Genomic DNA, 27,392 nt, shown 5'->3' with positions numbered 1-27,392 from the left:
AGGATGGGACCTGTAAAGGGCCCGAAACGTCGGTTTGTATGAAAAAACAAATATACGCGATTTAAATCCGGAAAAATAGTTTCATTTCCTATGTGTAACAATAGCGAAAACCTAAGAACTCGATAAAAATGAATTATTGTGCTGTTTTAGAGTGCAAAAATGATAGCCACACCAAAAATATTGCCCGTGATGGTATTTCATATCACCGACAAGTCTTATTTTAATAAATTTTGAATTTTCTGTTTATCAAAATCATGTTTTTGTTACAAGAAGCGAAAGTAAAGCTTATACTCATGCAATATGGTTGCTTCTTTTTTGGAGAACTATATTAATAAACCAATTCGTCGTGGGTCAACAATTAACCGCTAGATGGCAGGACATTGATTGAAATTTCAATTTAATATCCAAACGCCGTAATTAGCAATAATAGGTATTGATGGTATTGAACTTTCAACGATATGCCAACAGGGTACAACTTAAATTATGCTAAAAATCCAGAATTTGTTATTTCTTTTTAAATTTGAAGCTACGACCAATCATTATCTAGATTTCGATTCGATTCGATTTTAATTTGAAACACTAGTTTCAAATTAAGAATGTGTGAGTTTTGGCGACATCGGTTCTGATAGTAATCGAGGCTCGTGGAACTTCCATTATTTTTTTTTCTTCCATGGTCCCGTCACTTGATGTTATAATAAAATAATAATAAAAATAAGATTTTTCGATTGAAGTTCAAACACCCCAAATAAAGACAACATTTTTTGAGAGCCCAATACTTGTTTATAAAGTCATACCATAACTAACACGAATATTTTTTCATTACAGATCAGGCAGAGGAGCAGCCTATGCATGTTCAGAAGGAGAGGGCAACGCACCAAAATCCTGCTGTGGACGACCCCCCCTAAGGCTTTGTGTATTGTTCCTGGGAGTGGTGGGGGCCTGTTTGGTAGCCGCTGGTGCAGTACTTGGAGCCCTAAGGCCACATCCTAGAGCGCCGCTCACTTTACTACTTCTTATGATAGGTGAATACCACTAATTTTTATGACATATCGTCGTGTACATATTTTCAAAACCTGGTAACTCCGCTTTTGGACGCCTTGATCCCTTTTATACTCTTCGAGCGCAATATCGGGCAACTAAAACTTAAAATATAATTTCTATAACAAAGGTATATGATTATGCCTTGATTTTAGTTATAAAGTAAATATGATTAAAATAAATAAATAATCTTACATTGTCATATAAAATTATCTCTAGTAAATCTGTTCTTTGTGCTTACTCAAAAATTCACATTAATGGTGATACGTGCTTTATTAATTAAGCCGATTGTTATATTAGTTCAATTAGTAGGCTTGGTGTGCGAAAAGTGAAGTACTTTTAAGTAGTATGTATCATTATTGGCTACTAGTATAGTAATCTTTAAGTTACAAGTTTCTAGCCCAAAGTTTCTAGTACACTTAGGTATGCTTGCTCTTATTGCTATATTAAGAATACTAGGTTTTAGGTTTAAAACTACAGTGAAACAAAATATTCATAGTTTCTGCGCACTTGAATGAATTCCTTGGTCGTGACTTGGATGTTTAACTCTTTCAGGTTATCTCGATCTACGATATTTGTAATAAATAATAAATGTGTATTTACCAATGTCTATTTAAAAAGAGCAAACTCAGGAGTTTCTTATTCTTTCTTCCTGGGAGAATCTGCCTTGCGAATTAGTAGTAGAGTTTAATCAATGTTACGATTTCATGTGAAATTTGCTTATCTATAAAAGATGTGTATTCGAATATTGAATTAGAATCCAATCCAAGGTTATTACTAAATTACAAACTAATTTTAATGATAGACAAATAGATATCTTCATAAATTTAGTTGCGATAATATAATCCAAATAACTTTTTAAATATTCGTAAAAAGTTTCTTTCGTTTTGGTTTTTGTTGAAAAACTGGCCGTTTCAATAAAAAAACCCTTCAAAGTATAAAGACTTTGATCATTTAACAGTTCGCAACTCATTTCATGCTCAACCGTGTTTTTTATTCATAGCTGATTAAAGTTATCCGGTCCAATGAACGGATTAGAAAAATGGAAAGTAGGTATAGCATTTGCCTACAGTCGTTCATAAAATTTAATGTGGGTTCTAATATTCATAAATCGAGGGAATGGCTTTACACGTCCTAGTAACAAATGGCCGTAATTAACCGTGAAACAATCTCGGGAGCTCATTGGGTATTCGCTATGCATATGACAATAACAAGTCCGGGTAGAATCTCATTATTTCATTCACAAAGTCTCGTCCGCCCTTCATCGGGCGAAGTTTTCAATTAAACTTCAAATGAGTTTTGGAGCAGAATTAATTGGATTTTCATTAGCGTTAGGGACAAATGATGGCGTTGTTACAGGCGAACGATCTATTGTTGTGTCGGGTGAGCAATTTGTCCGCGTCACTCAGGCCGCTCGATGTGTCGGTCCGTAGAAACACCAAATATGGCGGCGTGTCGCGAATAAGTATGTTGTATCACACGTTACACCCGCCGGCGTATCGTCCATTATACCGGAACACATTGTTCGTGATCATGAGCTCGTAAACAATTAACAGCATTTGCCGAAGTTGCGTCAGATGTTGCTTGTTTTTGTTGAAAATTGGAAGCAGCTTATTACCACGTTCTTTTGTGGCCAGCGCGTTTGAATGCAGATGAGAATTTAATTAAAACAGCACGTGGGCAGGGTGCAGTGTGTAACACATGGCCTCGTGCAATTGCCACAAAATGCAGGTTTTTATATGCGGTTGGTAATTAATTTATTTTCATGCCCACATTTATTGTTCTTTCCGAAAATGCGTTATTATTTTAATAGCAGGATGTAGCAGTGCTTCTAAAGATGTAATTCACATTTTATTTGCAATTACCCATTTGTAATAGATAGCATAAAAGTTATAAACGGTGTAGGTCTCTTTTATCTCATAGCATGTCCTTCTATTTCGGGCAGTGAGGATTCAGCTGATTCTTATTTGTAGTATTCTGGGTATTTTTAAATCTACGTTCGCCTCTCAGACGCACTTAAATTCAATTGAAATTTAGGTACGATACACATGATGTTTGGTATCTTTTTTCTTCTAGGTATAGGCGTGGTGCTGGTTACAGCAGCTGGACTAGCGTGGCGATTGGGCGCTCGCGATGCTCCTTGCGCACTGTTGGGTCTACGGCGCGCCTCCTGCAGAAGGCTCGTGCCAAGACTGCCCCCCAGCTACGCCAGGCCACATCATCCATATGCAGCCATGCTTTATCCAGAGTTCCACTATCGACCGCCACCGCCAACATACCAGGCATCTATGCAAGAGTATAGACTCAGGTTAGTATAACATGGAGACTTTTACAACCATATACGCATGCAGAGATTCTGACTGACTGCATATCGTGTCCTCCTTGAAAATATTGTTGCTTGCAAATTGTTAAATTTATATTATAGTGCAATCAGTTACGTACAGTCAAGCTTAATAGTTAAGATTTAAATTCAACTCTATGCCGCTTACAATAAGAGCTGTTGAAAGTTAAACGTCTCAAGCTTGCCGTGCTTTCGAGTGTACCTCACATCATGCAACTCCTCGACTAAATCTATCCGGCAAGACAAATATATGGTCTTTTAATTTTAAAAGTAAAAATACATATTTTCAGAATTTCGTATAATATTTCCGCTTCTCGATATTTTGTCTTATAAAAATGTTTGAATCATTGAATTGGTTGTAATAAGTCTCCGCTTTCTTATTCTCGCCGAAATAACACAACTTTCGGGTGCTCCAAAAAGGGAACCGAAAAATAATATAGGGTAACAAAGAAATAATAACATTATGATGTCCAATTTTGAACAAAACCTAACGCTTGTTTTCAGGTTACTTCTGTTAGACAGAAGTGTGCCAGCGGTGTCGCCGCCTCCTACATACAGGTCGAACTCAGCCAGTCTAGTCAGGTGCGTTAAGCCGATGTAATTTGGCCCTAACATACATAGTTTTATTGCAAATAAACCTCATTAGAAACAGAGACATCTATTTTCCTATAAATAAAAGCAGACGCAAATGTACTAATGCGAAAAAAGTGGCATCCTGTTTGCGCAGAGCGCGAGAGAGCTCAAACAAAGTTCTCAAGATGTTAGGGGATAGGTTGGACTCCGATCTGCTGGCAAGGTTCACCGAACTTCACGTTCTGGGAGCTCGGTGATCTTAGCAAGTACCATGTAGTATCTGATACTACCCTTCATTTATTTCATCATTTTGTTTTATTTTTATCTATAATATTTGTACTAACTGTAGAATAAGATTAATTTGCTGGCAATAAATGATTTTTAGTTTATTTATTTATTTTAAATGTGTATTTTGTTTCCAGTAGAGGATCCACCGGTGTGGCGTGGTGCGGTTCTGAATATAGCGGTCCGCCGTCGTACCGAGCGCCCCGTTCCGAGCCAGCGGTTACAGTCACCGACACCCTTCCCTCTCTTAACCCTCTCGACCTCAAATACGCCGACGATGCCATCGAAGCACTACCTAAACCCACAGAGCAGGAAAAAGACCCAGACGAACATCTAGTAACTATAGTACACACAGACAATCAACCAGTCATCGTTACAGTGTCAGGGTCGCCAGCCCTCAACGATACGCACACGCAACCGCCCTCCGAAATAGACATACTGGCACATTTATAACGAACCCAGTTCTTTACATAGTGTAATAAGCGCGAGTGATAAAGTGGGATATGAGAGAAGGCTTGTGATTTCAACGCAACGATCTGAAACGACAAAATTAAGCGAGTGCTAAAAGTGTACAGTTATTCTTGGAAGTGAAAAGTGTCTTTATCAAAGCTCGAACTGTTAATTATTGTGTAATGTATAGAAGAAATGATTCAAATTATATAAAGGAGACAAATTATGCAAGCCACATGACTGAGTCTTTTCGTTATAATCTCAGTACAGAGTACTAAAAACCGACATCAAACGTCATTCATCCCCTAGTTTGCAACCTTTAGAGGTGAAATATTTTCTTCAAATTTAAATTTGATGGGACCACTAATGTGGTACCTTCTTTACAACAAAAAAGAATCATCAAAATCTGTTCTCAAATTTCGGAGTTATTGCGTAACATACATACACAAAAAAAAATACATACAGTCGAATTGAGAACCTCCCCCTTTTTTGAAGTCGGTTAAAAATTGAAGAATATTAAACATTAACAAGTTGTTTACCACAATAAGTTTATTGAGTATCACGTTTTACTACCATAACATTCAATTATTTTTGTGAAATGACTCCACTACAGTCGTCACCATATAAGGGGCCAAATTTGACACTTGTCATCGTGATGCGAATAGGGATGTGGACTAATCATATCGGTAATCACATTATACGATTTTCACGAGAAATCGATTCAAAATTTTAAGTTTGTGATTATTTACATATTTTTCGGTTCATTGTTGTTCAGGTGGCCTAAAAGGCCAAATCGTGCAATTCTGTTAGAAGCAATTCATTTACAGAATTCCTTGCATTCTGTAGCAATTCCTCTTATTTTCGTAACATTGTCCCACATTCCGATGAATTGTATCCAATTCTTTTAATTTTGATTTTATAATATTCATAAGTAGTTTACGAGAATTTACTGTGAATAGTTATGTTCATCGATAAAACAACTATATAAAAAGATTAAATTACCAAGAAACAAAGGATTTCATAAATTTTCAATTATACGGCTGGCGATAAGTTAGAATTTGTCAATGTCATCAACAAACAATCTCGAATAATGTTCATAATTTTTTGTAATCTTTTTTTAAATATTTTTTCCGAGAAATCGAAGTGACTTGGTGAAATTCGGCAATTAATTGCTTACAACACTATTATTTAAAAAAAATGCTTGAGAACGTAACTGTTTTCAGGACGTTTCGGAGTAACTCAAAATTACACTTTATTTTGGAATTCGTGCGAAAACAGTACTTCAAATTTGTTTTGTCATATTATATAATGTTTCAATAACATTTATGTTTTTTTTAACTCAATTATGCTAATAATTGTTTGTTTATTGTTTCGTTGATCGCATTCAAAGTTTCATACTATCACCTTCTTTAGCTGTCAAATTTGCCATCTTATTTGGTGACGACTATAGTTTGTTATAATTATTCATACGAAGATTTAATTCAAGTGAAAATTCATTCGATCCGGCTGGATTCGGACTATAATCGTAGTTGACGCTCTTCCAAATAAAATAAAATCTTGGAAGCAGTTGCAAAGTATTCACATTCGTAGAAAATTCTTAGTCATGTTGCTTTTGCCGTTCACGTTCTACAACTGTAACGATTTAAAGTACCTTATTTTATTAATATAAGTTTGTGTAAATATCAATAAGCACTGAAGTATGTCATGAGTTTGGTTTGCTTTATGTTATTTAACAAAATATGTGCCGTGTAAATACGAATGATACAAAATATGTTAGCTTAAACAATTTTATTATTAGTTAAAGCAACGATTAATTATTTAAACCAAATCATTCACCGTGATGTACAACGTATGAACTTGTTTTAATTAATTCATAATTAGTGCCACTGGTTTTAAATGTTTTTGTGAATATTATGTAGTTCTGTCAGCTTATTTAGCACAGTAATTATGCACGGGGATACAATTTGTTTCTATAGTTTATATAATACCTCGCGAACTGTTTATTGTATTGAAAAGAGAGTTTATAATTGCTGTTCAGTTTATGGAATGTACATTTCAGTCAAAAATTGCGTAGCAGCGAAAAAAAAATTATAATATTTTATTTTGTATTTCGGACACGTTATACTTTTGGTCGAAAAAAATATTGCAATAGATTGGCTTGAGTGTTCTAAATAAACCTATGAACGAGAAGTGTACATATCTTGTTTTCAGTTAAGTAATTTATTTTTAACATTTACTTAGGGAGATATATTTCTAAAATATTTAGAGATGTAGCTGAAAACTCGACAAATACTAAATCAAAGCCTCTGTCTCTCCAGAACACTGTAAAATATAGTTCTAAGATTGTAACAATATTATGTAATTAATACCCTGTACATTATTTGTAATATAAGAAAGTAAATAAAGATCTTTAGTGAAACCAATGACTTGTTTTTGTTAAAATTATTTCGTTTAATAAACAATTAAGCCAAAGCAGTATAAATGGAAATTTGAAATCTCGGGAGATTCGCAATTTGCATAAACGGATTTAACAAATGCTGGCGGTCACGATTTTGTGCTACTGCCTTAACTTTACTACTGCTTTGCAATTTATCATTATAAATTCATCAATGTTCGTAGTATAAGTCACCTTTCAGGAACAGTATACTAAATTATTTAAAAGAAATCGCACGGACTTCCCCACGGGATTTTCCCCAATAAAACTTGGACAATATTATTGAACTGGAAACAAATTAAGTTTCTGTAGTCGGACGGATTTTGTACAAATTGTCCCATTCTAAATGTAAATCGAAGCACAGCGAGCGGATTCCGGGACAATAGGCCGCTGTAATTATATTGTAAAGCAATTTTGTCGCGACGCCCCGCGAAGCTACGAATGAAAATCTGACCCGATTAATAAAACCCTGGCATAATGGCAGACGTTCCACGAATGTAATAACGTAAAAATTATGAATGAATAAATTTTTTTAATAAAAATTCAGCACAGGTAATATTGCATATTTGAATATTTTCGGATATCACCATGGCAGACTTTTAAAGTTACTGCAATTATAGTAGGAAGAAGTTTTTTGAAGTATCTTTTCCTTATGTTTTGGGGAAACTTCAGTGAGAGTAACTTTGCAATAACTGCGGCGAATACTTTCTTTTTTAACGACCAGCTCTTGTCGTAAATTTAGTTCATAAATGACGTACTGTGGTTCATTTGCCGCGGTTCGGGGCACCCGCTTTTTCCTCGTATGGAAATATTAAATTTTCATTTTAGGTTGCGCAGTTGCGTAATTGCTTTTGTTTGCTACGTTGTTCAATGTTAGACTATAGGGATTTCAACTTTCTCTAACTTGCCGTCTGTGAAACTGTAAAAAGCCCATCTAGGGTTATCGGTCACTATGTTGTAAGTATATTATTGTAAATAATGCAACTGGACTAACAACATGTACCCGTATTTATTCTTCGCCCCTCCCTAGATGTCTCGTACTCGTCCAAGTTGTTCGGTGGTCTTCTCGAGCGCGTGGATGGCCGGACCTCCTGTTGAGCCGAGTCTACTGCCCTGCATTCCTTAACAACGTCACTTTCGGGCGCAGATGATGCATCAGCGATAACACAGGGATCATCATCTGAGGACAATTCTTCTTCAGTGTGCGATACAATATTTGTGGTATGATAGGGAAATGCCACGGTAATGCAATGCAAAAAATGATAAAATGCTGTAATTAATAATATCTACAAAACTACGAATAAACCCGTAGCTACATAATGTCAATTAGTTCTGCTAAAAGTATTGGGATGTGAGGGATCCGATGTGGTCAAAGTCAAAGGCAAAATCATTTATTAGCTAAAATACATTTCCCAAGATTTTATTATATAATCATTAACAGTACGGTATTCAACCTATAATACAGGTGTACTAATTTTCGTTACACTATTATTTTTTATTTATTACTCTAACTGTATAGAAACAGTGGTCCATTAGCTAAACCGACTGAGTTTTTTCTAGGGCTTAAGGCTCAATTTCTAATTGAAAAGAATGCTCGTAAATTCCATGGAAGATTTTGGCTAGTATCTATCTAGTAATAATGTGTACGTTAAACAATTGAGCATAAAGTTCATTATGCTATGTACAATATCGTTACAAAAATTCGCTTCTATTCCTTTCTGCTGCAATATAAATTGAGCCTAAAGCAAGCCCAATTTATCAAGCATGATCGAATAAACACACAGCTACTTGGTAGTCATTAAATCTTGAAAATTTTCTAGCATCGTACTGGTACGTACGGATTTCACGAAATAAGTATAAAAATGCAACTTGTTTATGAGAGAGTATACATTTACAAATATTTTATAAATGCATGTTCACTTAGCAATAGAGCTCCTTGTGAAAGAGTTCCTTCAGGGATACTTCATTGATGGCAGAGTACCTTAACTATTTTTGCCGCCAAACGGTAATGCAAGCATTACTGCATTCCGGATTTGAAGGGTAAGGATGCTGGTGAAAGTACAGGTACATGGGACTTTTTAACTAATTCTCACGGTGACGGGTGCAGTGGCAGTGCCCCTCAGATATTTGCGATTTAAGGCTCTGAGGCATAATGCTATGAAGTATAAAATAATATAGTTCCCTCCGGAGGAAGGTAGTCCCTTGAGAACAATTGCCATCACTTCGCACGAAGCGTTTTGATTCATCCTTCCTGATGCGTATGGAATGCTGCATGTTTATCTGTGTTTTTAGAGCCTATTAACTACTATTCATTCCAGAAAAGGCATTTTACAGGACATTAAACGTGAGATTGTGGCCAATGGGCCAATGGCACAAAAGAGTTCGTCAATAAAAAAAAATATTCTCTGAATTTGAACCGTTCACTTCGAAGGTACGCCATGAAACGAATAGAAGTGTCTGAAGGCGAATTTTTCAATAATGATAGTAAAAGTACCAAATTGAACAACAATATTACAAATTAATCATCTGCAGATAAAGTGTACCCAGAGGACGGTAATTTATCACGAAACATTAATCATCTGAAACTTATCGAGGTTTTGTTCAAGTTGTAACATTTTTGTATTATTTTAAAGATAAAAGGTATTTTGTAACCGTTCTTGGTTGTTTCTGTCCATAAGAGAAATTTATGCATTTGCAATGCAATCTGCCGCCTCTTGTATACTTTCGCAAATACTTTCATATTCGTGCATTCCAAAATTAGTCTCCTAAATCTTACCTGGATTATACAGTCCCACGTATGATGTTAGTTAGTTATAATACGAGCATACTCGTACATGCTTTCGCAAGAAAACATTTTTTTTTGTACTTTAACATATTGTACTGGCTAGCTATCTATCTATATACATTATCGAGTATATACTCGATGATATACATATATGCATTCACAAAGGGAACTCTCAGCTAATAAGTGGAACTTATAAATACAGTGTCGTAAATATTAGTCTATAGACGTTTTCCTATAAGCAAATGCATGCTCTAATTTTCTCTTATACTATTGCTGTTTTGAATATTATTGTATTTTAAAAGAGAAACCTTTTTGGCAAAAATAAATATGAAACTACTCTTACATTAGCTCGATTCAAACATAAATAACTACCTCCTCTACAACCAATGAGAGACCTCATAAAAATTATAAAACTGGGATAACAGGAGAGCACTCTAATATCTGGCGAGCGGCAAACTTTCTGTTTCCAACCAACGGCTTTCTTTACAGTTATTCAACACTCATTTGTTTATTGTCCTAGATTCGTATTGTTTACTTTCGTGTTACGTAACTATATTATATAAATAATAATAATAATAATTAATAATAATTATTTATTTATTTTCTTTCCACCGTAACAATACAAATTACAGGGCATTTATCGTAAAGAACATCATACAGTGAAAATTGTCAGGTGGAAGACTGGTGCCTAAACTAGGTTGGACCTGTATTATATAATAATACAATACATTTACAGATTTTATATACTACAAATGCATTTAACGCTGAGAGAGGAAAGACGCAAGTAAGCGAGAAGTATATAATAAGAAGTATATTATAATAAGAAGTATATATATAAATGAAAAGTGCTACTCTCGATCCAACAAAATATCAGAACTTCTCTTCTTTAAAAACATTAAATAAGAATATTATAATATCTTACAAGTTGATAGTAATATCAAAAAAGAAAAGAAATATTCTGTCGAGCAGATTTCCAAGTACCATGTAGGCAGGTACAGTAGAGATCGAATATCGGTATCTGTATCTTTTTGTGATTATTGCTTAAATTTTATATTTTAATTTATAATTTTTTTCGAAAGTAATTTCAATTCGTTTTCTGTTTCATTATGTTTTTAAATAAGCCATTTCACTTTTCATAAAATTGTAAAAACAAATTAAAACGAAATATAAATCTATAACTGTTTGGGGACATAATTTTTTCAATATTCAATAATTTTATTCATATTTTCACTTAATGCGCTACTTAAGGTACTTAAACCCCAGTTTTAAACAGTTTATGGGATTCTTAATTATCATTTACAGTTGAAATGACAAATAAGAAAATACGCTCACATCTCTTTATCTACACTTACACCAGGTTTTCTTACGATAAATAGGCCGTATGTGCAGCATGAATCAAACGACTAAATTGCTGTTGAATGGATCGACAAGAGATGCCGAATGGCAAGAAATGATTTATTGACTCGCACCGGCTCTTCGGCAAGTCTGCAGACACGCTAATGGCGGGCGTCTGAATAAGCACCTTTAGCGCTTTGCTCTATTTTTAATTCGCATTCAATGGAAATTGTTGGATTCAATAGAGATGGAAAAATGAGATAGAGTAGGGTGAATTTTGAATAGTTCGCAAAATCTATTAGGTATCTGTCCTAATGCAAGTAATCTCTCCCAATGGCAATAAACACATTTAGTAAAAAATTGCCTATTCTCTATTATGGTAATATCGTACATTTCAAGTGAGGGCCACAACTCACTGAAAGTGCACAACTTTTCCCATTTACATAAGTGATTTGACTTTCATTTTTTATTCAAACCTTTCAGATTTGTCGGTATTATATATCATAAAAATATACTCTTCTTGATGTACATTGTGTTGGATTACAGTAGATAAAGTTACACGAGGACGGAGTTATCAAACTGAAAGCTGGATGCGGGCATGGGCATGTTTATCTTGGAATGAAACGGGCGTTGTACCATCGATAGCCTACAAGCCTCCAAGTTACTTTCATTCCGCAAATAGCTGACCTCTTTTCTACTAAATCTTCTTTACGTCTTTAGATAAGTGGAATGACAAATACTCTACGAAATGAAAGTTTTATGATGACCCGTGGGACTTTTACCCTGCGTTTTATAACAGTTTTACGGGATTGCATTTTCTATATTAGATATGTTTGATGGTTGAATAATGTAGCGCTAATAAAGTAATGGTTGATTACTTTTCTTTAGTGTCCCTGCGTGGGAATGCGTGTAATCGTACGACTACACTATGGACAGGCGCGTAGCTTAGCACCATGCGTACGACTTGCGACTGCATGCGACTTGTTTGTCCCGTCCCGTCACTTGTTATCATAAAAAAACATAATCGGCTATTTTTTCCAATTAAGAAAAAAAATGGTGATATTTGGTCGCAAGTAACCGCGATAACCACTAAATATTGCCACAATATGTTGAACTTAGTTTTTGTAATAAAATGTATGCACTTATTTTTAAAATGATTACTTAGACAAAATTTCGTCGTTTTCTCTCAAACGCATTGGTTTGCCCCATTGCCAATACCAATATTAAGAGAAGTCAAACGCAAGTTCAATTAGTTAGTTCGCGCAGTTTACAAAGCGCAAACATTCTCTGTGTATTTAATGGGTTGACTCTTACAAGACAATTTGATGCTATCGAGTGAACCAAACACAGCAAAGAACAAAAGCCATTGGCCTCATTAAATTAAGCTCTTAATGGGGCACATTGTAAGATTTACAACTTAGATATTACAAGCATTTTCATTGTGAAAATGATGCACGTGTATATACTTAATTTACAAATAAAAAATAATTTGATAGTAAATGGAAATACTTATCCAACATCTGTGCAACTGATTGATTAAAAAAAAATTGTAACTTACATGTGTTGATGGGTAACACAAGTTCCTATTTTCTCTATTTAGACTTACAAGAGTTCTAATATTTAAGTATGTCTACGAAAAAGTATAAAAAACACTTAGACCATCGTAAAATATACCTAGGGTATGTATGACTTTGTTAGATAGACTGATAAATTTCGTAAAATATCACAATTCTAGCACTCGAGCAATTAAAACTATTTAGGTGGGTATAACGAAATACTCGTATAAATAACGTAGTTTGTTTATATATAACAGTTATGGACGTCTTTGAATTGTAAGACCCAATGTTTATTGGAGAGATTTCATCCTTATCATTGATCCTATCGATTCTTATCTACTATAAAATAGTGTTCATTTTTTGCATTTTTAGTTGCTTCGATTCCCGACTCAGGTAAGCTTTAGAAAAAGTATGTGAATGTAGTTATTCATATTTAGTAAAACTAAAACAATGTTTTCCTTAAGTAAAATTAGCTATTATTTTAAGGTAGTTCCCCTTCATGTTCTATTGATTTTTTCCACTCCGTATAATACCTAAATACGCACGTGCTCAAAGCCTACTTTATACACTGTAAAGAAAATTGTAAGTGATGGATATTTCATCAAATTAAGATATTAAAAATAACACGAACATGACAAATCCATTACGCTGTTATGGAGTGTTTACGTTCAGGTCGCGCGAAGGCGATGAATTACAGCACAGGCGCAACCTTCGGATTCGCGCGGAAGATGCGTGAAATATAAATCAGCTAGCTGTGATTTAGGTGAAATCTCCCGGAAAGTTTTAATTCTGTTTGGCCCGGACCCACGCCATTTAATTTATCTATTATTTATTGCACGGTAGGGAGCAGACACTTTGTTTATTAGCTTTTCAATTAAAGTTTTAACATCTCAGGTTAATTTTCTGAGGCTTTCATCGGTGGGTTTCATGAGATATTTGTTTTCTAACTTTCGAGTTTCTCGAGTCTAAATCCGACTTTGGTTTGTTTACTAACCCGGCAGCTCTAGGAATATTAAGTACACTTTCAGAACACGGAATTACTTCGAAGGAAGGTATTTAGTATTTAACTTTTAGCATTATTATTGGGCAAAGAGATATGATTCTTATTATTGTACAAAGAGATGAGCAATTTCGTGAAATGTTATAATTAGTTTTACTGTTCCGCTTGAGAAGGAAGTGGGCATTCAGCGAAATGCTTGCAGTTCCAGATGAGAACTTTGTTTCATACATCCAAAATATCCTGCTGAAATTATTTTTAAAGCTACCCTCTACGCTGGACATTGTACCGTCGGAAAATACACGCACATAGACATTACAACAGCATTAATATCACAAGGAAAAAAGAATGAGATACTTTATATGAATAAAAACATAGCGTTGATGAAGAATCGTTGTATTACATTAAAAATCCATTTACATTGTTATATCACGAGCTATACTTTCCATATATTGTTGTGAACATTTAATCAATCAAGTCAATGAAGTTATATACTCTAGGCGTTACTTTAACTTAATATAGTTTGTAGACAGCCAAAGCATTTCAAGCATCAAATATACTACGAGGAACACCATGTAAACTTTGTTCCTGCCAGTACTCCCAGCAGTTGGGTCGGATGCCGGCTGGGGAGACGTATGTTAAATTAGCATAGTTTGACCGTGCACCCGAACTAGCTCTGTAATGAGAATTTACAACGTGACTCGGACTACTCACCGCGCGTGTGCTACGTAACAATTACCTAGTTTTCGTAAATGAAGGAATTATGCGATCGTTTTTTATGTGTCAATATTGGAATATAAATGATTATAATGATTATGCAAAGACGATGAACAAAAGTGGTTGTTTATGATGTTAGTGATATTGTCTTTTTTTTTATAATATCAAGTGACAGGACGAACAAGTCGTGCGGTTGATGGTAAGCTACACCCCTGTGTATAATAGTTGCAGTGCCACTCAGAGCTTTAAATCGCAAAGATCTGAGGGGCACTGTCACTTCGCCCGTCACCCTGAGACATAAGTTGTCGAGACCCAAGTGATGTGCCTGTAATTTCACCAGTACCCTTACCCTTCAAAATTACGTCGTGTGAGGCTGTCAGTAACTTAAAAATAACCTTGTATATATTATGTATTTAATTAAATAATACTAAATAACAGTCATTTTTATTTGTCCGGTACTTTATAATATTTCTTCATCATTCTCTCTTGCAAGCTGTTCCGTTACTCTCACAGCCTTGGGTTGGCTGGAAGAGATCTCTTTTAGAGCTAAGTCCACCTTTGATCATTTCTGTATAATTAATATTTCTTTTGTGGTTATTTGATGTAATAAAATTATTTACAACATTTACATTATTTGCCAAACTAATGAGAAAATAACACTTATTTAAGTCTTTTCCAACCAACCAAGAAACCAACTTAACCACTCTTTCCGTAAATGTATTAGCCACATACATCGTCGCATTTAGGACGGTAGTTAGCGGATAACATCTGCGTAAGGGTTGGTTTACCTCCGTCAACCCTCCGGCCTATCTCAATCGCTCCCTTGCGGATCGCCCGCCAATTTGACTACACCCGCGTTACAAAAATTGAACGCTTTTAGCTAAATCTATCGGATAACAGGGAGGTAAAAGTACAAGAGAATGAGATTAGATGCTGTTGTAGGATGACTAAACAGTTTATTTCCCTATGTGTGTGACGAAAAGCAGATAAAAACTAGATAAAATGTTTAAAAGTTTTGGCCCCGGAAGAAAAAGAAAACTGTGTGTGAAAGCTGTTTAAGCGCCCTCCCAATCGTCTTCGTCCACTTCTGGCAGATCGTCTCTGAAGTGGCGTGAAAGTGTGGCTCTTGGGTCGTTCGCGTTGGGTGGTGGTTGCTGTAAAAGTCCTCAACTTTTCCGAGAATTTCTGGAACTGATGCGAGAGTTTTATCGTCGTTTCTTGTCCGTCAAGATGAAGTCGATCTCTTTCTACGTCATACCATTGGGGCTTTGCCAGGTCCACTTCCTATGGGGCTTCTTCTTAAATAGCCGACTAAGCTTTCTTATATCGCAATTAGCAGTCCTGTCGAGTTATTGGTCCATGATTAAGCTATTTAGCTTAACAATAAAACTGAAACAAAATAAGATAAAAAAAACCGCATGAAAAGCACTGTAAATCTCGTTTCACTGATTCCAAATACGATAATAATAACGAAATTGTCGCTAAAAATGTCGATTATATTGTTTATGATATGGACGGCAGCATTTACCTTTGGCATTTCTAAAACTGTGCAGGGATATGGATCACATAACATATAACATCCTAATAGCGAAACGTAAATCGGTAAATGTGACTTTAAAATAACGTTAAACGTTCTTAGTTGATTTGGCAACCAATGTTATCCAATTTATTTCCTAAAGTGCCAGAATTACAATGAACCTAAGGCTCGATTTACATTGCCGAGGATGGAAGTGAATTTTTTTAACGAAATTGTACGTCATCTTTTAACTTTAGGTCAATTGTGTAACGTACAAACTGCTGAGACTGCGCCAGAATTCTTCGCAAGACGCGCGATCGGTTTTTTGGCTTCTACCATAACCTTTAAAAAAACAAATCTTATTTCAATGTTAACTTATCGTAGGCTTTAACATAACTCATATTCGTACCAAGACAAACCAGACAGCCAAACAATCTATTATTGTTAAATGGGAAAGAACGAATAATTTTTCAAGTTTGTCTATTACTTGCCAAAAATAAGAAAGAAATAACGCTGTATGCATTGTATAGTGCCATCTCTTTCTGTCTTGAAGGTCCGAATCGTGCTATGGTTCATTCATTGTGATATGGTGCATTCCGTTCCGCGGTAATGTAAATTGAGCCTAATGTGCGCATTTTCATTAATTAAATGGAATGTATAGATTTTTTAGGAGTAGGTACATTTTTTTCATCATCATTATCATCAACCCAAATATTAGGCAAGGGTTTAGATTCATAGTCCATCACGCTGCGCCAGTGCGAGTTGAGGATTTCATATATTTTCCGAAGGTTGTTAACCCTCCTTCGACGCGCAGGTTTCATCACGATGTTTTCCGTCACCGAAAAGCTCATTATAAACTTCAAATAAATATTTCGCACATAAATTCCGAAAAACTCAGACGTGCGAGGCCGGATTCGAACCCATGACCTGTGCTTGAGAGGCGGTAGGCTGCTGAGGCTTTTTTCAAATTAGCAATAATTGTTTATTTATTTTATAACTGTTTATACATTTTATAACTTTTGTGAGTACAGTTCTGTTATAAATAAATAAATGCATAAATCAGCACCACAGAAATCTAAATAAATGTCTACTTTTTAGATTTTTGTGTGACCTCAATAGAAGACACAAAATTAGAAAATTAGTAAACAGCAAAGGCAGCTTTGTCTCAAGTTTCGGAACTACGTGGATATAAGTACCTACATTTAGCGAAACTCTCTTTCGCTGCCCAAATAAAAAAAAATCTTATACTACATCGATAATTAAACTATGGTGTTGACAGTACATTAAAACATAAATAGACAGGGTCATTTCTAAAATACTAACAACCTGACAGGACTATAATTAGTCCAGTTGTTTATGATGTTAGTATAATTACTAACATCATAAACAACAACTTGTGACGTTCATACCTTTTATTATTAAAATAAAACCACGAAGTTGTTAGTGAAGAAGTGAAGTTAAGTTGTAGAATAAACGTACAACGTTACAAACTCTTACTCCATTACTTTTTACATAACATAATACATTTATCAAAAATAAACTTTTAAATTTTTGTTGTACTGACACTTGTAAGACCTGTATTTAGTAGTAAGTTTAAAAAGGTAAAAGAGTCCTCCTCGACGACGACCTCCATCCATCCACTTGCATCCGGTTGGTATTTACGTCAGCGTTTTTTTTTTATACCGCACAGAGATATCAACCTTTTAGAGCGATTTATTTTAATGTTAGTTGTTAATATTTTACATTTTAATATTAATAATTTTGTATATATATATTTATACATTATTATAAATTTTAATTTATAAATTATATATATTTATATTTATATGTATATTTATACATGTATAAAAATATATAAAGCTCACGCCCTTGTTCCACAGGCGGGGTAGGCAGAGACCATGGAACGCCACTTTGCTCTATCCTGACACAACTCTCGATGCTCACATACATCAATTAGCCTTTTTGTACAACTTCTTTTATTCTTGTCACTTCGAAACTCAGCCTTTTTGAGGACATCGCTGATCTGATCAATGTAATCTGTTCTTCTGGGACGTCCTCTTAAAACCCTTCCATCCACATTCGCATCATAAATCTGTTTGGTAATTCTTCTTACATCCATCCGCTCTACATGCTCAAATCACCTTAACATCCCTTTCTCTATTCTAGTCACTACATCCTATTTCAAGCCACATGTTTCACGTATTATTGCACTCTTATCTCTATCACTCACCTTTATTCCACAAATTTTCCTCAAATATCTCATCTCCACTGCATTAATTCTACTTTCATCCTTCTTCTGCCATACCCAACTCTCACTACCAAACGTCAGTGTGGGAACTAGCAAAGCATTATGTATGGACATGTAAGCTTTTTGGGATAAGATGTTACTACCCATTACACCACTTATGGCTCCATTTACTGCGTTTCCCTTTCGTACCCTTCTTTCAATGTCCTCATCAAACTTTCCATCTCTTGTAAACACACTACCCAGATATACAAACTCATTCACTTGATCAATAATCATACCTTGAATTTTAATATTACATACCGTCACGTTTTCGTTTCTTTCAAAAATCATCACTTTCGTCTTCTCTGCATTAATCTTCATACCTCTCTTTCTAAACGACTCATTCATAATATCCAGCATTTTTTGCAACTCTCCCTCTGACGGCGCAAGAATCACTTGGTCATCAGAGTATACGAGGCATTTGATGTTGGATTTGCCCATTTGCACTCCATAATCACTCTCGCGCAGCTCCTTCATACATTTGTCCATAAACAAATTTTACAAATAATATATAGTATATTGTGACTCCAATATACTATATCTTCATACTGAAAATTTAAATAAGCTATAGAGTTATTTAATGCAGTAGAATTTGATGGAGGAGTTTATTGAAGATAGAACGCGCAAATTCCCCAAACAATAACAATGTATCGGCTTAGTCATTGCAGACAAAATCTGTCAATAAGAGAACACCTTCTAATAAATAGTGGTACAACCGTACAACTCCAGACTGAACTTCAAGAGAGTCCAGTAATACGTAAAGCTTTGTTTTTCTGCATCAGAACTTAAGCATAACCAAAATAACTGCGAATAGTCATAATATATTTAATGTTTGACGGCCCGTACTCAAAAATTACCAAAACTAGTTAAGTATGTATAGATATTCAGAAACAATTTTCTTTTGGAATTATTCTCAATATGGCCTTTCGAATCTGACTCAAGATAAATTTCTGACTGTTGAAATGGCAATAAATAATTGTTATAATAAATTTTTGGGGTCAAAGAATTACTGCACTGTTTGTAAATATCATTACAGAGAGCTCTTAACAATATTGACTTCCAATTTGAATTCAGTAGAAAATAAGCCATTAACGATCCTTAAGCATTCGTTCGTGTCATTTTGTTTTTGTTTGAGATTATCATAACTTAGATAAATAACGAAATCGTCAGGAAAGAAAGTACTACATAGTACTTTTAAACGAATACTGCAGGTACTCTTTCTCTCATCAGTCCACTTTTAAACGAATATCGGACGATTTGTAATTGACGTTATCAGCGCAAAAGTGGTGTAACTGACATTTAATTATTTTTCTACAACATTACTTTAAATTATATTAAAGTACATAAGATAATATTTTCATATATAAAATAATAGTAATAATAATAAAACTAATATTATTGTTATATATGAAAATAGCAACTAAATAATAAAATAATTATGTACTTTAGTATCAATTATAGTAATATTGTACAAAAAATAAATAAATGTGGGTTACATCACTTTTGCGTTGATAACCTCAATTTATTTTTAATCTTAATAAACGTGTACTTCAATTTAAAACTAAACTCGATATACCCGAATGATGTCTCATTCGGATATTTTTTGATGATCCAAATGGCTTGTCTAAACTTATTGTTATTTATATAATATCTTTTACATGAAAAAGACAGTATACTACATACTATTAGGAAAATTATTTAAATATCATCAATTATAATATCTTCACCAATCGTGATCACCAATTATAATTAATTATAATATTACCAATAAGCTAAATTACAGGTATAAGGTGCTTACCCTTTAACAAAAACCAAATTTGAAATTGGGTATTTGTGGGTAATTTTCTGCAAATTATTCACAGTTCTCAAGTAAAATTTAAGTAAAACGACAAGACATGATGTTAAACAGATAAGTGTATAAACATCTAAACTATAAACTACTTTCGTTTTAAGAACAGGGTTAGTTTTTTGTTACAAAAATGCAGTTCTCTACAAAACACGACGTAGAGAAGCAAATATCTATACGAAGTAACATCTAAATTTGACTTACAGTTTTCTATGCGTTTAGTGTAACAAGAAACGTTAAATGGAAATATATCTATAGTTATACAGTATATAGAATGAATGTTAGTTGCAGTAGAGGTCCTTGTGAAAGAGTTAGTCCAGGGAAATACTGCCACCTTACCTATTTCTGTCGCCAAGCAGTAATGAGCATTACAACGTTCCGGTTTTGAAGGGTAAGGGTGCTGGTGAAATTACTGCCACATGGGACTTTCAACTTATATCTCAGGGCGACGGGCGTAGTGGCAATGCCTCTCAGATCTTTGAGATTTAAAGCTCGGAGTGGCATTGCAACTGTTATGGACTGGCGTGTCGCTTGCCATCAGGCGCACGACTTGTCCGTCCCATCATTTAGTATCATAAAAAGAAATGAACGTAGAGTTTTTTATTATACTGATTGAATATATACCAAAAATCGCACAATTACCGAATTTTTTTATTTATTTTAGGAATCAAATATAAGTTATGATGACCGAACCAATTCACATGTCTGATTTTTGTAGTCATATCTATTACACGACTTAGTTTTCAATAATTTTGAGTTTCTCAATTATTTGATTTAAAACTAATGCTCAATACTTAAATAAAAATTAATCACGACATGGCGAGTTTTTGTGGTAACATTTTTATACGATTTTTAGCTTTTGATTTAAATATCGTCACGAAGAAAACATCTGTTCGATCTGACTGAATCTACTACTAATAGAAATAGTTATTAATTTGTGACTTTATCTGACCACTTAAATTTTAAAACGCTGGAAAGTAGGCATCAAAGATTGTCTCTGAAAGTAGGTTCCTTTCTACTAAGTTGAAACTTGAGTGAACATAAGCTTCCTAAAATATTGTCGCTCGTTACTCTTGTAGTTTTTCTTGGCGAGTTTACACGAAAAGAGCGTTGTTTTACTGCAGAACGTCTTCATAGAGTTTCATGTATGCGCATATTAAATAAACGAGGGAATATCCGTGTCACAGCGTATGTGGCCTTCACCAGGCAAGATTTATTTTGTTAATAATGCTGCTGGATTAGGCGTATAACTATGAGCTGTTGTAATGTAGCTTATAAAAATGGTCTTAAATAGTACCTATTTATATTTAAATCTTTGGTCGAGATTTCAGGGTGTGGAGTGTCATAACGTCTCGAGGGATTGCGCAATCCGTGGGTATGGTACAAACGCGCCATGAAGTAGGTATGCTTCTTTCGCTGATACGAGATGATCCTGATGTTAATACAGAATTGATAAACAGTTTTTAGCGATATTTTCGATTTATCTTTACTCTATCACTATCTTATGATGATACGTACCTACACAAAAGACACGAAATACATTTGCTGGTTTAGAAACTAAAAAAAATATATCGCTACCTCGGAGAAGAGGATGTAAGAGCCAATTTTATCGATAATTATTTATTGATGTAGTTTGGTTAAAATTTCAGGCTTTATTGATTTGTCTACAAAAATGTTGTTATTAGATAAAATTTGCTTTTCTACTTACTAAACATAGGTATAAAAATTTATAAGATATAAACCAAAACGTTTATAAATTAGGTATCATTTCACTCGTTTTATAAACTTTGTAGTTTGGCCTTTACGCCCTTTCTACTATATAGTATCGATATTTCCAGTCCCTTTTTAGTACTATCTTTCGCTCAAGTAGATTAGTGTATACATACGTAGTTTAGGAATATACGTAAGAACCTATTTTATAGAACTACAGATTCTTCGCCACGTCTTCGCTTTAGAATGATTATTTCAAAAGTGTATTGTATTATATGGATTTAGAGCAGCTTTTCCCAAAGTGGGCGATGACGCCCCCTTCTGGCGTTGCAGGACTAAAGGGAGTAAGAGACCAAAAAAAAAAAATGGGGGCGTTGTGTAGAGGCTTAGGAGGGGATTTGTAATTTCATCTAGGAAGACTCTTAGGGTCGTATTCTAGAACTCTAATCAATGCTCAAGTCAGGATTGCACTGGAAACACAAGCACTGGAACTACGACCCTAATGGCAGGGACTTGAGTATGATTTCGAGTGCTTTAAACCATACTCAAATCCTGACTTGAGCATTGAGTAGAGTTTAGAATACGACCCTTAGGGTAGTATTCTAGAACTCTACTCAATGCTCAAGTCAGTATTTGAGCAGATTTGAGTATGATTTCAAGCACTGGAAATACGACCCTAATGACAAGGACTTGAGTATGATTTTCAGTGCTCACTGCAATACTCAAGTCCTGACTTGAGTATTGAGTAGAATTCTAGAATACGACCCTAAGACACCGACTGAGCTCTCGACTCTCGACTACAACTTGTGAACATCAACTAATATTAATTAGGAGATTGCTCAAACTAACTCGGTTCGATATTTCTCTCCGTGTAGTTCATATATCTGTCCTGTTTCATTAAATAAATAAAATAAAAATCTTGTCAATCGGTCGCTCCGTTTCGAAACGAAAGTAGACACAAACAAACAAATAAAAAGGCAACAGTCACAGTTTCGCATTTTAATAGTTATTAGTATTCCTAGATAGGTAATTTTCGTAGATAATAGACCGAAGCAATCGTGTTTTAACAAGCTTTTGTTAAATAACCCGATTTGTGCATTCCTGTATCAATCGGCTGGTTCATAGAATACTTGTTCTTACTTGTTGAGTACGATTGAGCGTCGAATGAGATAAACGAGTTTATGCATGCTTGTCTTATTCCTGTCGGTGCGTGCTGCTTATGCAATCCTACATAAACAACGTAATATTTATTTTATTTTCATTTGTGGTTTCGCGCGTAATAGATAAGCAGTACTTAAGTTCAACTTCTTACTTACGTATTTCTCAAGACAAAACAATGTCGGAAATAAAAAAGAAGAGACGGCAATGCTGTGCGGAATATATTAAATTCGGATTCATTGAAAATCCCACAAACCCATTGTCGCCTTTGTGTCTTCTGTGTCTAAAAACATTTTCGAATGAAGATCATTTGAATAAAATGCATCCAGTTAAGAAAAACAAGAATGTAGCATATTTTCAAGACCTAGAGAAGAAGCATAATACTCAGTCAAGTATAGCAAAACTCTTTTCGGCGGCTGCTAAGCAAGGTGACGACGAACTTCGAGCTTCGTACAATATCTCTTTGTTAACTGCTCAAAAAAGCAAACCACACAACATCGGAGAAGAGTTAAATTTGCCAGCAATAAAGGAAGTAATAACTAATGTGCTTCATAAACCGGCCGCAGATATTATTAAAAAAATTCCTTTGAGTAATATTTCTGTGCGAAGACGAAATGATAAAATGGCTGAAAACATTGAAGAATCATTGTGCAATCATCTGAGGACCAGTCAATTCTCAAATACCAACTAATGAGGCATTGTCTTACGTGAGGTTTATTAAAGATGAGAAAATATGTGAAGAACTATTGTTTGCTAGAAATTTAGAGACCGATACAAAAGGCGAAACCACATTCAATACATTGGAAAAGTTTTGTGATGAGAAAGAGATTCCCTTGAAAAATATTATATCAGGTGCTACGGATGGCACTCCGGCTATGACAGGTTGCCATAAAGGCTTCAATCGTACTTAAAAAATAAAATTCCAGATGTCCTTGCTATACATTGCGTTATTCATAGACAACATTTGGTTGCTAGAAATTTAAGTGAACGACTATTTCAATCACTGCAATATGTCATCAAATCAGTCAATAAAATCTGTAGTGGTTTATTTGTAAGTCAATGGTAACAGCTCTTTGAATGACAGATTATTTCATCAGCTTTGTGTTACTAATGACGAAGATTTCAACCGTTTGTTGTTTCATACTGACGTTCGTTGGCTATCAATAGGGAATTGTCTGACTCGATTTTACAACCTGTTGGATTCTGTGATAGAGTTCTTGGAAACTAAAGATACAGAATTGCGCAACAAGCTCATTACATCAAAGAATGATATAGCTTACATGACAGACCTGTATAAATTGTTCAACGACATGAATCTCCAACTGCAAGGCGATGAACTAAATTTAATTAAACAAAAATGTCGTTGCTGCTTTCGCAGCCATACTGCTTCTACACAAAAAGAATGTGGGCAGACGTGAGTTTCACAATTTTCCGAATTTATCAGTATCCTACAGTAACGACGACTTGTTTGCCCACTACCAACATTTGGAAAACCTCCACATTTCCTTCACCGAACGATACCAAGACATTTTGAACTTGGAAATACCAGACTGGGTGTTGGATCCGTTTTCAAATATCAACACAGCAATATTACCTCAGCTGGAAGAAGAACTTATAGAATTGACAACGAACAAGGAAATAAAAATGAAGTTAAAAAATTACCACACATTACTAATTTTGGCTCCAAAAACCGATACTCCATTTGTACCCTGGATTGTGGTCAATCGTTCAACGATTCTTGATAGCATTCCCATCGTCATATTTGTGTGAACTTAGTTTTAGTGCTGTGACAACGCTGCTTACTAAAAAGAGAAATCGTTTGCATGTTACCGGACGTGGTGACTTGTGGCTGTTTTTGAGTCAATTGGTACCTGATATCAACAAACTTATTAAACAGCATCAGATTCATCCTTCACTTTAGTTTTTATATTAGAATCGATTATGTTTGTTTTATTTTGAATAAAATATACTCTGTCTGAATACTATACAGTTGCGTTTAAATAATCATTCTCATTGGCAGGTGTAGCCCGTAAGAGTTAACTTGAGACCTGAGCGCCGTTGTGTACTACCTACTGCGCTTAGGTCTCAAGTTAACTCTTGCGAGTTATAGTAAAAGTCTCGTTTAGAATGAATGTTTAATCTCCGCTAATATAGCTCACAATAATTAATTTAATTTTTTTGAAGTTATAGTGGTTTTTAAGTAGGTGAAAAAATGGGGGCGCTAAAACATAATTTATTCTCAAAGTGGGCAGTAGACTAAACAAGTTTGGGAACCCCTGATCTAAATTTTAGAGGAAGACATTTCGAAAATGTAGGTTAGAACGGGTAGGTATATTACTTAACTGTTCGGGGGATAATGACGCGTGAAATATGAACCTTCGGTATCGTGCTCTCAAGTATGTACTACATATGTAAGTGAATACCGCATATGTACCTACACCGTTGGGTTGTTTATATTAAACTGAGAGTGAAAAAATATTTTTACTTGAAAACTCGTATCATAAAATAAAATTAAAAGCACGTATAGGTGTGTCATTATCGTCATAGCCGATGTAACAATCAATCTTTCGTCCCAGTTTTGAAGGGTGTTGGTGAAATTACAAGTACATGAGACTTGTCAAATTATATCTCAGGGTGACAAGGTAGCAGTATCCGTCATTTTGCGTCATGTTGCGATTTAAAGCCCCGAGTGGCACTGCAACTGAAATGAATAGGCGCGTAGCTTACCATCGGGCGCACGACTTGTTCGTCCCGTGTCTTGGTATCATAATAAAATTCAAATCCCATTGGAATCAAAGATAACATAGCATCCTTATTTAGTCAAGGTCAAAACATTGCAAAATGTGGGACGGACTTAATACCTAAAGTAATATTTAACACGCGCAAATGCGACGCAGTGTCGGTTTCCACTCATAGGTATATTTGGATGTATGTAGATTTCACCTGTAAGGGGGAAGCGGGGCAGTTTGATATAGGGTGCACATTCATACATGCATTATCTTCATACCTTCAGACATAGTGTTAGTTGTGATAACACTGATACGTGCCTTTGTATCTGTGAGTAATACGAGCAGACATGTGATGATGCAGTTCACCAGTTAACCGTTGTCGTTCTACAGGTCACAAAGTGTTTTCACGGCCTTTGACTAAAAAAATAAGCGACAGAATTACCAGTGCCACTGCAGTTTTGTTCACTGTACGGGATCGATGTCTTAATACAGTGTAAATTAGTATTTTCAATAACTAGAATTGCATGTGACTTTGGGGCAAATATATAATTTTTTTTAAATAAATGTTTTTTTTCTAAACTGGTCGGTGGAGTACAAAAACCAAACTAATTATGAAGTCATTAATGAAATCAAATCGGCAATGTCTGTAGTTGCTGCGAACCCTCTATCTTTACGACAAGCAGCAAATAAATACGAAAATAAATATAGTATAGGTACATAATGTTTCTAATTAACAGTATCGCATTGAAAGGTTTAAATCTGTGATTTAAAATTAATGACATTTGCACACTTCAAAGTACACAGTTGTGCAAGTATTCACTGCTGAGCAGAAGAAGACCTTTGTACAGTACGAAGTTTTGCATTTAACAAAACTGCCGTTACAAAGTTCTTCTTTGACAATTATGAAAGGGTATTGACAAACACAAATTCATATCAGATATGTAGGTAGAAAGAGGTGAACTAGATACATTTCGCGCTAAAGTCAGCTCTTGCTCCTGTATTTCTACTTCCAAGACTACATTACAAAGAACAGTTTTCAAATGGTGTCCTCGAAAGAAGTCTTGGTCTAGCAAGTGCTGAGGCATATATCATATTTTATTAACAGTTGATTATTCTAGTGCTGGTAACCAGGAATGGCACTTTGATTCTCACATCAAAATGCCCTAAGCGGTGTTATCAAAGTACCCCACAGATGGGGCTGAATTGGACAATTCCCATTTTTTGTTAAAATCAAAATTTTTCAATTATTCAATGTTATATAGGAAAAAAAGATTACATTTGTAATATTTATTAGTTATATCATCAATTCTGCCCTCGTAACGAAACAAGGCACAACTATGCGTACTTTATACAGCAGTTGTGCCTTTTTTCGTTCCCAGGGCAGAATTGTATTGTTGCTCCTATTTAGGTAGGTACTTAGGAATGGTTTAATCTATCGATTTAATAAAACATTTCGGAGTTTAAATGTGAAGTTATAAAACTTACTGTGCACTGTTGACAGCAAGTTACACCCAGATTTATGTGCGAAGTTTCGCATTTCAACCGGGCAATAAATCAAATGGTCAAAGTTGCTTTCGGGCGATAGATGTGCACAAATTTAGACAAATCTGTTTATTATCCGAGTTCGCAGAAATT

At 34.8% G+C, this 27,392-nt stretch overlaps 2 protein-coding genes across 2 annotated transcripts in view; one reads left to right on the top strand and one right to left on the bottom strand.

Moving 5' to 3' along the window:
• The window catches only part of LOC113228613, a 121,819-nt gene extending 116,933 nt beyond the window's left edge, over positions 1–4,886 (top strand). The window contains exons 2-5 of the mRNA XM_026461967.1: positions 826–1,022; positions 3,115–3,346; positions 3,884–3,961; positions 4,375–4,886. Coding sequence (XP_026317752.1) covers positions 826–1,022; positions 3,115–3,346; positions 3,884–3,961; positions 4,375–4,690 — 823 coding nt within the window. The 3' untranslated portion in view covers positions 4,691–4,886. The remainder of the gene's footprint in view (positions 1–825; positions 1,023–3,114; positions 3,347–3,883; positions 3,962–4,374) is intronic.
• Positions 4,887–15,566: 10,680 nt separating this feature from the next.
• Positions 15,567–18,803, bottom strand: LOC113228612. Its single transcript, XM_026461966.1, has 2 exons — positions 18,258–18,803; positions 15,567–15,665 (listed from the first exon to the last, which is right to left on the bottom strand). Exons 1-2 carry the CDS (start codon positions 18,801–18,803, stop codon positions 15,567–15,569), a joined length of 645 nt encoding a protein of 214 aa, XP_026317751.1.
• Positions 18,804–27,392: the final 8,589 nt, after the last annotated feature.

The sequence above is a fragment of the Hyposmocoma kahamanoa genome, unplaced genomic scaffold, assembly GCF_003589595.1.
Source record: "Hyposmocoma kahamanoa isolate Upper Pololo Valley unplaced genomic scaffold, ASM358959v1 232, whole genome shotgun sequence".
NCBI lineage: Eukaryota > Metazoa > Arthropoda > Insecta > Lepidoptera > Cosmopterigidae > Hyposmocoma > Hyposmocoma kahamanoa.
This window is presented reverse-complemented; position numbering and strand designations above follow the sequence as displayed.

Bases quoted from the DNA above. Each gene is read 5' to 3' on its own strand.
- LOC113228612 (XM_026461966.1), bottom strand. From the start codon at position 18,803: ATGGACAAATGTATGAAGGAGCTGCGCGAGAGTGATTATGGAGTGCAA. The intron at 15,666-18,257 runs GTGAGTGATAGA...GGACTTTTACAG, and splicing joins GGAAAATTTGTGGAATAAAG to CAACCACCACCCAACGCGAA.